At 45.1% G+C, this 12,902-nt stretch overlaps 1 protein-coding gene across 1 annotated transcript in view; it reads right to left on the bottom strand.

The window, feature by feature from the left end:
* Window positions 1-6,958: 6,958 nt before the first annotated feature.
* LOC109389580 (cyclic nucleotide-binding domain-containing protein 2-like) overlaps window positions 6,959-12,902 on the bottom strand; it is a 91,476-nt gene continuing 85,532 nt past the window's right edge. The window contains exon 12 of the mRNA XM_019655208.1: window positions 6,959-10,088. Coding sequence (XP_019510753.1) covers window positions 9,773-10,088 — 316 coding nt within the window. The 3' untranslated portion in view covers window positions 6,959-9,772. The remainder of the gene's footprint in view (window positions 10,089-12,902) is intronic.

A 12,902-nucleotide genomic window follows, 5' to 3' on the forward strand; every position in this document is an offset into this window, starting at 1 on the left:
CTGCTTGTGATTATGACTTTGTTCTTGTGTTTTCAGTTTCCTATTATATGCACATGTTAACTTTTAAAAAATAATAAATGTTATTTAAAAAACCTACATGAAGTCTTCATAGCTTGTAAAGTTAGCATGCATACTCCATAGAAGCACTGTTTTCGTACCCTTAATTTCTGGGCCCTGAGGTATCTTAGGACATCTTACTCCTTCACTTAGATGTTAGCACGCCTGGCAGCTCTGCTGTTCTTCAAGGTTACCTTCCACTTCGGTGATTCCAACTTTGCTCAAGCTGTTCCTTCTGCCTATAGTGTCCTTTCTATGCTTTTCACTTAGCAACTCAAATTGCCCAACTCGAATATTAATTTATATAGTCTTGTCTTTGAGAACCTGACACCTGAGAATTAAAGTGCCAGAACCAAAGGTCAGAAGTCACGCTCTTTCTGTTGCAGCCCCTACTTGTGCCTTTTATATCTGGAACCCACTTGAACTGTCATTGTTACCTGAAAGCCCACAGGACAGCTCAGGCTTAAATCACCTCGGTACCACACAATGCAGCATAATGCCTGACACGTAGACGGTGCTTAGGAAATGTCTTGAATACAAAGGAGACAAAAGCTTAGCTTTTCAGACTTGTTTGGCACTGCTGCTACAGGCACTGGTTGGATAGTCAGGGATTCCCAGGCTGGAAACTGATTTCACAGCTGACCAAACCAGAGGATGCAGGTCAGATGCAGCACCACCCACCCCCAGGTCAGGCACAGAAAACCTAATGGAATACCAGAGGGGTTACTCCAAAGTTAGTGGTGAGGCTCAAGAAATTCCTCCAAATGTGGGGAGGCAGCGTTTCCAGTGTTTCCCTGGGTGCTGTTGATATCACCTGGGTGGGCTGGGAGCCACTGAGGGCAGGTAAAAGAGGCCCTTCCCAACACAGGATCAGGCCTGCACCCCATCTCGCCTGCTGATGCCCTTATGAGACAGGTGTTAGCTGACTGAGATGGACTTGAGGGAGGCACACAGACCTCAAATCTCTGGCCTGGAGGGGGTGAACCAGGTGCACTTGGACAAATCCCAGGTTGAGACCCGACTGCAAGCCCCAAATCCACCAGAGCTGGAGATACAAGCTGAAGCTTTCCTGCAATTTAAGATGGATTCACCCACAAAGGTCTCCAGCGGGGAATAAGGCTCAGAGCTAAGAGATGAGGTTAGCTCTCAGAAAGGGGACAGGCCCCACTGGGATCACCCCTCATAGCTAGCAATATATATATATATATATTGCCAGGGAAAGAGTGCTGGGCAGGTAGAGGCCTCAGCTCTCGTCTAAGCTATCACTAACGGGGAACATTGGCCAAATGAGCCCAGCTGGGCCTCAGTTTCCTCATCTGTAAGTGAGGTTCATTCTGGCTGATTGATGACTATCCAGATTAGACGCTGGGCATTTCAAAGCCACAAATTTCATCAGCAGCAGAGCCAGGGTCAGAAGCTTCTAAATACCATTCTCGACTAAAAGGAACCAGGGTCCTTGGAGAAATGACTAATGCTAGGGCTGTGGCTGGGAAACATGATCCTGGAATATCGTGTGGCAGAAAACAAAGTGCTCAGAGAATGATAGGAACATATCAAAAGGACAAAAGGACAACAAGCCACCTCGAAGTGGCTTCCACTGACCAAATCTGTGATAATTTATGTATCAAAATATAGAATGGTAAAAACAGATAACACTGAATAAAATAGGAAGCCATGAGTCCAATGCTGATATAAATAATGAATAAATGTAAAGTATGATAAGGGGCCATTCAAAGTACCTCCTCACAAAGTACTTATTAAAAGGGAATAAGATACAACCAACATAATGCAAAGGCAACCTATGGAATGGGAGAAAATATTTGCAAATCATATATCTGATAAGGGGTTAACATCTAGAATATATAAATAACTCTAACCAAAAACAACCTGATTTAAAAATGGACAAAGGACTTGAATAGACATTTTTCCAAAGATGATACAGAAACGGCCAGCAAGCATATGAAAAGATGCTCAACCTCACTAATAATTAGGGAAATGCAAATCAAAACCACAATGAGATACCGCCTCATACCCATTAAACTAGCTACTAGCAAACAAACAGAATAACAAGTGTTGACAAGGATGTGGAAAAATTGGACCCCTTGTGCACTGTTGGTGGCATTGTAACTGCTATGAAAAACAGGATGACAATTTCTCAAATCAAAACCATATGATCCAGGGCCAGCCGAGTGGCTCAGTTGGTTAAGAGCTCGCTCAAGAGTGCAAGCTCTGAGCAACAGTGGTTCGATTCCCGGCCCGAGCTGAGCCACCAACAGGTGACAGGATGGCTCAGCTAAAAAAAAAAAACCATATGATCCAGCAACCCCATCTCCTGGATATATATCCAAAAAAATTGAAAGCAGGGTCTCAAAGAGATATTTGCACACCCATTTCAAAGCAGCATTATTCACAGAAGCCAAGAGGTGGAAACAACACAAGTTTCTATCAACATGAATGGATAAACAAAATCCCATAATGCAATAGAATATTATTCAGCCTTAAAAAGGAATAAAATCCTGCCACATGCTACAATATGGAGGAAGTTTAAGGATATTGTGCTAAGTGAAATAAGCCAGTCACAAAAAGAGAAATAATGTATGATTCTACTTATGAGGTATCTAAAATAGTCAATTCATAGAGACAAAGTAGAATAGTGGTTACCAAGGGCTGGTGGGAAAGAGAAAGGGGGAGTTGTTTAATCAGAATTGAGTTTCAAATTTTGTAGGATGAGAAAGTTCTGAAGATATGTTTCCCAATAATGTAAATATACTTAGCACTACTGAATTATATACCTAAATATAGTTAAGATGGTAAATTTTATGTTTTTTTCACAACATATATATATATGCATACATACATAAATTTTAAAATAAAAAGGGAAAAGTAACAAGAGTAACTACAATGGAGACACCATTTTATTTTTAATTTTTTAATTTTTTTTAAAGATTTTTTTTATGGGGGAGTTGGGGGAAGGGGAACAGACAAGTTGCTGTCCTTTTGTTCTTCAGTCTAGTTGTGGAGGACGTTGCTTCACTGGCCCAAGTTGACACCATCATTGTGCTCTTCCCGGGCGAGGCAGATCAGTTGCCGGTTTCTGGACGGCTGCTCACGGTGGCTGCTGGCCGCTCGCGCTGGCTGCTGGCTACACATGGTAGCCCATGGCAACCCACTGCAGCAGTGGCTGCAGCCTACACCGTCGCTGGCGACTCACGGCAGCCCAGTTCCAGGTTGAGCTGTTGTTCAGCATCTTAGCTGTAGAGAGCAGTGTCACTGGCCCTCATATGTGGGATCTGAACCGGGGTCCTCTGGTATTCCAAGCCAGCTCTTAACCAATGCACCACTCAGCCGGCCCTACATCGTATATTTGTGTCAAAGGTGTATAAGACTCACTTTGTCGGACTTACGAACAAATCCGACTTACGTTCTCCCGGAACGGAACTTGTTCGTAAGTCGGGGACTTACTGTACATTTTAACTTGGTAAACGAGCGATGTCTTGCAATACGAGTAGTTTGTTTCTGGAACAAATTATGCTTTGCAGACCAAGGTATTACTGTACCACATTTCTCTTTTTTGCCTTGGCCTTCAGGAAGCTAAAAGCCAGGTTTTATCATCATCACAATTAATGCTTATGCAAATCCATACTGACTTCTTCCATTTTCTTCTTGGTCTTAATTGTCTACTTTCTAGTGAAATAACATGTTTCTCTTTTCACCCCTGATATTAAAGAGCTTATCACCAGGTTTAAAAATCAGTCATCACCTAATTGTAAAGTCCATTAGAGCTAATATTTATGCCTATCAATATTAGCTTCCCTTATTTTTTTTCAGTTGTAAGTTTTATTTTGAAATAATTTCACACTAAAATTTCAAAAATGTTACAGATGCCATAGAAAATGGTATGGCAGTTCCCCCCAAAATTAAAAATGGAATTACTATATGATCCAGCAGTACCATTTCTGAGCATATATATCTATATCTATATATCTATATAGATATATAGATATCAAAAGAATTGAAAACAGGGTCTTGAAGATATTTGTATACCCAAATTCACAGCAGCATTATTCACAATAGCCAAAAGGTGGAAACAACCCAATGTCCACTGACAGATGAATGGACAGTGTGGTATATGCATATAATGGAATATTATTTCGCCTTAAAAAGGAAGGAAATTTTGACACGTGCTACAACATGGATGATCCTTGAGAACATTATGCTAAGTGAAATAAGACATTTACAAAAAGATCAATATTGTATAATTCCACTTACGCTGTGTGATCAAATAATACGGTGAATGCTGCCACTGAGTGCCATCCAACAGAAAGGCAGGGATCTTCAATACGGGAATTGGTGCATCGAACTTTAATAACAGTGTGTGACAAGTTTCAACTTGTTCAGTGCAGTCAGTCAGGTGAAGCCACGGTTGTGAGAAGGTGTTTTAAAGTGTGCCATAAATCATGGATCATGAACTACGCATTAACATGTGATGGGCAAACGGTTTCATCCTCCATCATGACGATGCCTGGTTATCACACATTGCTTCTGGTACAGCAATTCCTATCAAATAAAAAGATTATGGCGTGTCCTCATCCACCTTATTCACCGGATCTGGCTCTTCCCCAAAGTCAAATGACTAAGAAAGATAAACGTTTTGAATCGATTCAGGACATCGAGGCAGCCACAACAGCGCAACTAAAGACATTCACAAAAGAGGACTTCCAGAACTGCTTCAAAAAGTGGCAAGAACAATGTGATGTGTGTTCAAAACAAGGGGGAGAATTTTGAGGAGGACTAATGACAATGTGTCTTTTACTGTAATAATTTTTTATTTAAACATTCACTATATTGTTTGATCACACCTCGTATATAAGGTATCTAAAGTAGTCAAATGCATAGTGACAGAAACGAAAAGGTCGTTTCCAGAGGATGGGAGAGAGGGGAATGGTTTGTTCTTATTTAATGTGTACAGACTTGCAGTTTTACACGGTGAAGAGAGATTTGGAGATAGATGGTGGTGATGGTTGCATAACACTATAAAAGTACTTAATGCCACTGAACACTGAAAAAAATGGCTGAGAGGATAGATTTTATGTGTACTGTATGTGTACATATGTATGTACATACTGTATGTGCAAAAAATGGTTAAAAAAACTAACAACCCTTCACTCTGATTCGCCAGTTGTTATCATGTTTGTATTTGCTTTGCCATTCTAAATATACACATATTTCTGTATCATTTGAAAGTTGAAGAAATCATCTCCCTTAATTGCCAACTATGTATTCCTTAAGAACAAGGAGATTCTCCTACATAACCACAGTACGATTACCAACATCAGGACATTTACCATTAGTACAATACTATGATCTCATCTGCAGTTCATTTTCACACTTCACCAAAGGTCTCAATAATCCATTTTCTTCTTGACTCTGATTTCCTGTTAGGGACGGGTAGGCTCCAAAAGTAGCAGAATAGGTGGCGGCAAAACAAGAGAGCGGGTCAGGGGCCCTGCACAGCCCTGGGTTTAGGAGGAGGCTAGAACAACTACTGGACCCCTCAAATATTACAGATGATAGCAATAACGCTCCAGAAAGGGAAGGAGCCTGGCTGAAAGTCAGGTAGCACCTATCCCAACGTGCCACCTTCCCAGTGCCCCCCAGCTCTGTCCCCAAGGCTAGAGCCCACTGCCTTCGGCAGTCATGAAAAACCCTTATTCAAGCTTTCTGCAGCTTCTCAGCCACCTGGAAACAACTCGTCCTCGTTAGCTCTGAACCAGTGATTAAAGATTTTGCAACTCAACACCCTTGTGGTTAAGCCCCTAAATCCCCAAACAGCAAAAGGGCATCACAGCAAAATGGCCTCTGGTGGTACTATGGGAGCTGCAAGGTGACCCACCTCACCCCTTAGACTTCCCATAACCGGAAGGTAAGCTTTTCCATGAGTTATACAAAAGGAATAGAAGATTTCAAGGATGCTTTTGCTTTCCACCCCAAGATGGAAATCTTACACATTTGCTATAGCAAATACTGGCAACATCTCCCGTGTTTATTTTTCAAATGGGTTTTTTCATTTTCTCCAAACAGTGGAAGCTGTTAGTGCTGGGGTCTATATTTTTGGCTCAAGTGGCCTGGGTGTGCCTCTTCAAGTATGACTGTGCTTATTTACACATGGAAAATCATTCCAGAGGGTGAGTATATTCTCTAGCACGGTTCCGGGTTGTGTGTACAGGATTTCTTTTATGAAAACAGGTGGCTCATGTGGGATAAATGAGTAACGTGGTGTAACAGTGCATACACTGCAATGCTGACTGCCTAGGAGGACATCGGGGTGCGGGAAAAGCACACGGATTTCCTGGAACAACCACCTAGTAGCCAAATGAGCTTAGACTAGGCTCTTGCCTCTCTGGGCCTCAGGCTCTTCATCTGTCAAATGGTTATCCCCATAACTAGGTTAGCCCCCTAGTTAGTTGCCAGGAAATATTTTCAGGATAAATGATGGCCTCTGTCGAATGCCTCACACAATGCCTGGCACATGCTGGGCACTCAATACCTGAGCCCCGGACTTTCTCCCTTGTGAAAGATCACTGTGGGGTTCCCGGCTCTGAGGGGTCCTGGATCTGTGCCCAGGTGGGCAAGGAGGTCCCCTGTAGCACTGAAAACGTAGTTTGCTGCTGACACGCGTGCCAAAGGGTGTCACATTTGCTCCTGAATTAGCTGCTCTCCTAAATAGATCCTCATTTGTCCCCCGCTTCCTGATCTGACCTGGGCTGCATGCTGCAGAATGCCTTGAGAACCACTGTTCATACTCACAGCCTGGAAGCGAGGAGGCTCTCACACACTTGCAAGCAACCACAAGCCCTCCCCACACTCCCACCCACCCTTTCAGCAGCTCCCTCACCCTCAGTGCACGTTAATGCTTTGGTGACCTGCCTCTGCTCTCTCTCTCTCCAAAGCTGCCCCTTAACGTGGACATTAACCATGTCATTTAGTGATGAGTGTGGCAGTTGGGCAAGATGTCAGCCAAGACTGTCCCACTCCAAATCTCTTGGAGGTGGCCTTTATCACTGATTATGAAGTCTTAGTGTTCCAAAGCTCCAGTTTCCTATTCCATTAAAAGGGGAAGAGTCTCCGGATGGCTAAATTGATATCAGTCAAAAAGGTGCTGATAGCATCTAATGTGTATTGAGCACTTACTAGGTACCAGGGACTTTACATGTGTAACCCAAATGTAACTGGGGCCTCACGCTGCCCACTCTAGGTTTGGTTACTAAACTCAAAGAAACAGCAGTACTGCGTAAGTACTAATTAAGAGCAATTTAAATGTTTACTTGGTTTCTCGAGAAAATGCCAAAGGAGAAAAGCATTCTTAATGCACAGAAAAGCTCTTTAAAGTCCTCTTTAGACATATCTCATTCTCAGGTCTTCAGTTACACAGTGGCTTCAGAAAAAGCTTTTGCTCTTTCTCTACTCCTAAGACTTCCCAAAGTCCAGCCCCCACAGTCTCTCCCCCGACACAGCGCCCCCACTCCCAGGTTGTTCTAGTCTCTTTGCTCACCCACCTCTCCCCTAGGAAACATGATCTGCCTCCTATTCTGGAAGTTTTTTCTCTCACATCACAGGACGCGGGACCCAAAGGCCTTGGTGAGTATAGTCCACCTTGCTGTACATGCACAACTGCTTTCAATCCTCAACAGCCAGTAAGTGGCGGAGCTGGGATCTTAGCCCAAAGGTCATCAGATTTCACAGTTAGAGGCTTAGCAAGACGGCTGCCATAGAATAAGTGCTCAATAAATAAGCTTCTCTAGCCTTCTGTGGTCATGTTATGGCTGCTCAAGAACCTTCAAGGGCTCCCTATTGCCTGGAGCAGGGGTAAGCAAACTATGGCCTGCAGGCCAAATCTGGCCTGCCACCTATTTTTGTAAAAAACGTTTTATTGGAACACTAAAGCTGCTTTCACCATACAGAGTTGAGTAGTTACAGCAGGAATGTATGGGAGGTAAAACCTAAAATATTTATTTGGCTCTTTGCAGAAAGGGTTTACTGACCCCTGGCCTAGGGAACAGGGGCTGCCTCTTATCCTCCTCTGGATCTGCCCAGAGCAAGTGCATAATAAATAAATTTTGAATGATCAAGATGTCCACACCATCATCTTGGAGCCACAGCCCTAAATGCAGACAGAGCCCAAATCAAGTCACGCTCTCTAACTTACCTGGTTCCAAAACAGTGCCACCCTGTCCTTGTAGGTCCCCGAGGGCCCTTCCAGGACTGCCGCAGATATCTCAGGCTCCTTGACCCTCTGGAGCTATCAGGGAAGTTGAGATGATTAAGTCCACTGCTTCTCTACCCTTTTACATCCATCCTCTGCTCTGACAGAAAAATTCCATCCTCCTCTTTTGCTGTACAACATAAAAAGTTTTCTTTTAAATTCAACAAACAAAACTATAATGTTGAATATGCTTTTTGAACTATACTCACCCCTCACTCATGAAAACCATTGATCTTGTCCAACTTGCTCATTTTGTTACTGGGGAAACTGGGGTGCAGGAAAGGACTCGAGGTCCAGTGAGATGGAGACAGAGCGAGGCTCTCCAGAGTGCCCATGCCCGCTCGGCACCCAGGTGTCCCTCAGATTCCACTCCTTGCCAGGGGTGGGGTAGGTGAATGTTCAAATGTGTGGAGTGGGGGAAGGGTTCTGTTTATCCTAGCGGCCCCAGGCCAGGCTCTTATGCTATCATGGCCTCTACCAGGCCCCTCAGAGCTCTCCAAGCTAAACTATGGGGTTTCCCACGGGAGAGAAGTGACTGGGCGCTGGGTCTGTGGTGCTGAAGCTGAAGGGAGACAAGGACCCTGAGTTCTAGGCCCAGGTCAGTGACAGGTGGCTGGAGATTCAGGAGCCCCCCAGGGGGACTGAAGAGCCCTCTTTAAGTCCAACCAACTGCCTCCTGTCTCTGGCCTGCCTCCTCTCCCCAGGCTGCTCGCTCCTCATCCTTGACGCAGGATGCTACTCCTGTCATGCTGCCCATCTGTCTCTCTCTGGCTCCTTATACCCCACCCCAGTGACACCTCACTCTAGCCTCTGGCAACGCCCTGTCAGTCTCACAGAGGTGCTTGATGAGCATGGGCAAAATCGTAGCATGTAGACTCACACAGCCCACATGTGTTTTGTTGGCCTAACACAGTACTTCAAAAACAATCTGAATTAGTAGCTCACATTTAAAAACCAGTAGGAATCATCTCAAATATGAGGTTTCTTGGTTCGCTTGAAAAAGAGGCTGGCAGTACTGGGCCTGTGTTATTTCCTGGTACGGCATCAATGACCTGGGCTAAGGAGCAGCTGCTCCCTCTGGGGGAAATGTGCACCAGTCCCCGCCATTCCCTGTTGCCTCCCAAGCCTTTCTGCTATGTTCCTTTAGCTGACCTGTGTGGCTTTGGAAGGCATTTGAGTTTGCAACCCATCTCGCTCACTTTGCTTTGAGCCCCACTTTGCCTCCCCATCCATCCCATCAGATAAGCCCCTCCCCACCCTGAGACCACCCCCAGGGAGACCATCCACTCACTCAGCCCCACAAGTATCAAGGAAGACATGCCCTAGCTGCTGCCCCCAAACATCTCTCTAGATCTACAACTCAGCCCCCAGGAGCCCTCACTCCAAGCCCCCACAACCTCCTTGGTGGTCATTCAGGAAACACGGTGGCCAACCCAACATCCTTTATTGGGTCTAAAGAAGGACCCCCGCATTCTTGTAATGAGGCAGGAGTTCTTGGATTTTATACCGGGGTGCTGTGATGGCTTGGACAACCCTCAGTGGGGGAAGATATTTCTGGTGTGCCATAAAAATGGGATAGTCTTTAGTTTTCTTGTTGAAGCTAAACAAATCCAGTGTCAGAGACTTGGGGCTGTAGATCTCTTTCTTCCTGTGCCGGACTGGAGTGAACGGGGGATGTCGGCGAGGCTTCACCAGCAGCCGCATCAGGTCCTTCCGGAAGACGTTCCAGCTGTTCTCCATGAGGAACTTCTGGCACATATCTTCATCGCTGCAGGTAAAGCACAGAGGCTGGGGTTCCCATGCCAGTTCCTCCCTGCCCTCCTGTCCCTCCAGCCTTGCCTCCTGCCACTCTTTGCAATCCCTAAACACCATGTGCACCATCCCACCTCTGTGCCTCTTCCCAGACTCTTCTCTCTGCCTCCTTTACCTTTCCACACTTTCTTCCCCTGGACCTGTGCTGTTCCACACGGTAGCCAGAGCCACATGTGGCTACTGGGTACCTGAAGTGTGGCCAGTCTGAATTAGAGGTGTGCTGTGAGTATAAAATACATGCCTAATTTCAAAGACTTAGAACAAAAAAAGAATGTAGAACGTCTCAATAATTTTTATGTTGATTACATGTTGAAATAACATTTTAGATATACTAAATTCAATAAACATATTAAAATTAATTTCACCCATTTCTATTTACTTCTTTAATGTGTCTACTGAAATTTTAAATTACATATGTGACTATTAGCCATCAGGGAAATGTTTATCACAGCTACAAATGTAAATCAAAGCTACAAATCAAAGCAGATGCCCACTAGGGTGGCTATAGTTAAAAAGACAGATAATAGGTGTTGATGATGATGCAACGAGGGTTCCAATACATCACTGATGGGAACGTAAACTGGTGCAGCCACTTTGGATAACAGTCTAGCAGTTCCTCAAACGTTAAACGGAGTTAACTTATGACCCAGCAAGCCTACTCTTAGGTATATACCCAAGAGAAATGGAAACGTATTTCCCACAAAAACTTGTACAAGAATGTTCACAGCAGGGCCGGCGCGTTGGTTAAGAGCTGGCTTGGGATGCCAGAGGACCCTGGTTCAGATCCCACATATGAGGGCCAGTGACACTGCCCTCTATAGCTAAGATGCTGAACAACAGCTCAACCTGGAGCTGGGCTGCCGTGAGTCTCAGGCAAGGGCGTTGGCTGCTGTCCCCTGCTGCAGTGGGTTGCCATGGGCTACTGTGTGTGTAGCCAGCAGCCAGCTTGAGCGGCCAGCAGCTGCCATGAGCGGCCGTCCAGAAGCCGGCGACTGATCTGCCTCGCCCGGGAAGAGCGCAATGATGGTGCCAACTTGGGCCAGTGAAGCAACATCCTCCACAACTAGACTGAAGAACAAAAGGACAGCAGCTTGTCTGTTCCCCCTCCCCCAATTCCCCAGCGCTGTTCCCATCCCCCAATTCCCCAATAAAAATTAAAAAAAAAAAAGGAAAAAAAAGAATGTTCACAGCAGCATTATTTATAGTAGCCAAAAAGGAGAAGCAACCCATCGCCCATCGTCTGAAGAATGGATAAATAATGGTATATACATGCCATGGAATGTTACTGGACAATAAAAAGGAGTGAAGTATTGATACATGCTACAACATGGATGAACCTTGAAAATGTTATACTAAGAAGCCAGTCACAAAAGACCACATATTATATGATTCCACTTAAATGAAACGTCCAGAACAGGTAAATCTATAAAGACAGAACGCAGACTGGTAGCTGCCTTGGACTGGTCTTTGTGCCCTGGCTCCACTCTGCCTCTGTCCTCATAGCCTGTGAGGGTGGGGACAGTGGAGGAGGGTGGCATGGGCTCAACACTCATTGGCTTATTCACTTCTGAGACCACAGCAAGGGAAGGGCATGTTCAACTTCCACTGACTCACCTGTGCTCTCACCTAAGGAGGGATGCCTAATAAATCACTAACAGATTAAAACATTCTTCTGGCTAGATTATATTGACCAGGGCCGAGTCAACTTTGATCCACAGAGATCAACTTGGTAAAAAATCCAGAGGTAAGAGTGGGCCACAAGCTAGTGGAGTACTCAAGTCAGCTCCTTCCACCTCACGAGAGCTGATTGTGTGCATCGCTTTTCAACTCCATGTTCAATGACATCAGGTTGGTAGCTCAAAACTGGCCATGGTGGGCATGTGCACACCACAGAAATTGGCAAACACTTCAAATCAGGGTTACCTCCCACCTCCCATAGAGCTGGTTGTTAAACGTTCACCAGCACACACTGGAGAGTCTCCACATAAAAAGTTTCATTAACTCCCAATTTCTTACACAACAACAATGCTATCTGACTTAGCGCTTACCATGTGCCAAGCACTTTACATTTTCTAACTCATTGAATCCACACAACCACCTCATTTCACAAACACAGAAACGGGGCTCAAAGAGGCTAAGGGACTCACCATACCCTATGAGGGGGCAAATGGGTCTTTACAAATTTTTAAGGGATCTTTTTTTCCAAGTTAAGACAGACAAGATTCCATGTCACCTCCTGATGCTGATGGTCCTACTGATTTCTAGTATAGTCTTTCGCTTAACAGGGTAGCTCTTCTAATGGCCTCAGCTTCGTGAAGGCATTTTAGCTCCAACCCCTGCCTCACATGGACTGAAAGGTTCACCTGTCTGTGCAGGCTAGACAACTTCAACCCACAATTCCCTTAACCCCCATCCTCGCCGGGCAATCCCAGCACTAGATCCCACTCTGTGCTTTTGGTTTTTAGGCTCCTCTTCACTTTGGCCCTTGGAGATGTCCCTTCTCGTGAACTCAGCTATTGATCCTATTCTCCATGGTACACTCTGTGTTTTGTAAGGGTTTCATGTTATCTAGCCCATTGCATTCACAGCACAGGTGTCTCAGCCACTGACTGTGATCTTCAGGATGGCACAGCCCTTTTTCTAGGCCTTGAGGCCCTCAATTAAAACATGGAGGATTTGGGCCGGCCGAGTGGCGCGATGGTTAAGAACTGGCTTGGGACGCCAGAGGGCCCCGGTTCGGATCCCACATATGAGGGCCAGTGACACTGCC

The sequence above is a fragment of the Hipposideros armiger genome, unplaced genomic scaffold (assembly GCF_001890085.2).
Source record: "Hipposideros armiger isolate ML-2016 unplaced genomic scaffold, ASM189008v1 scaffold_238, whole genome shotgun sequence".
Classification (NCBI taxonomy): Eukaryota; Metazoa; Chordata; class Mammalia; order Chiroptera; family Hipposideridae; genus Hipposideros; species Hipposideros armiger.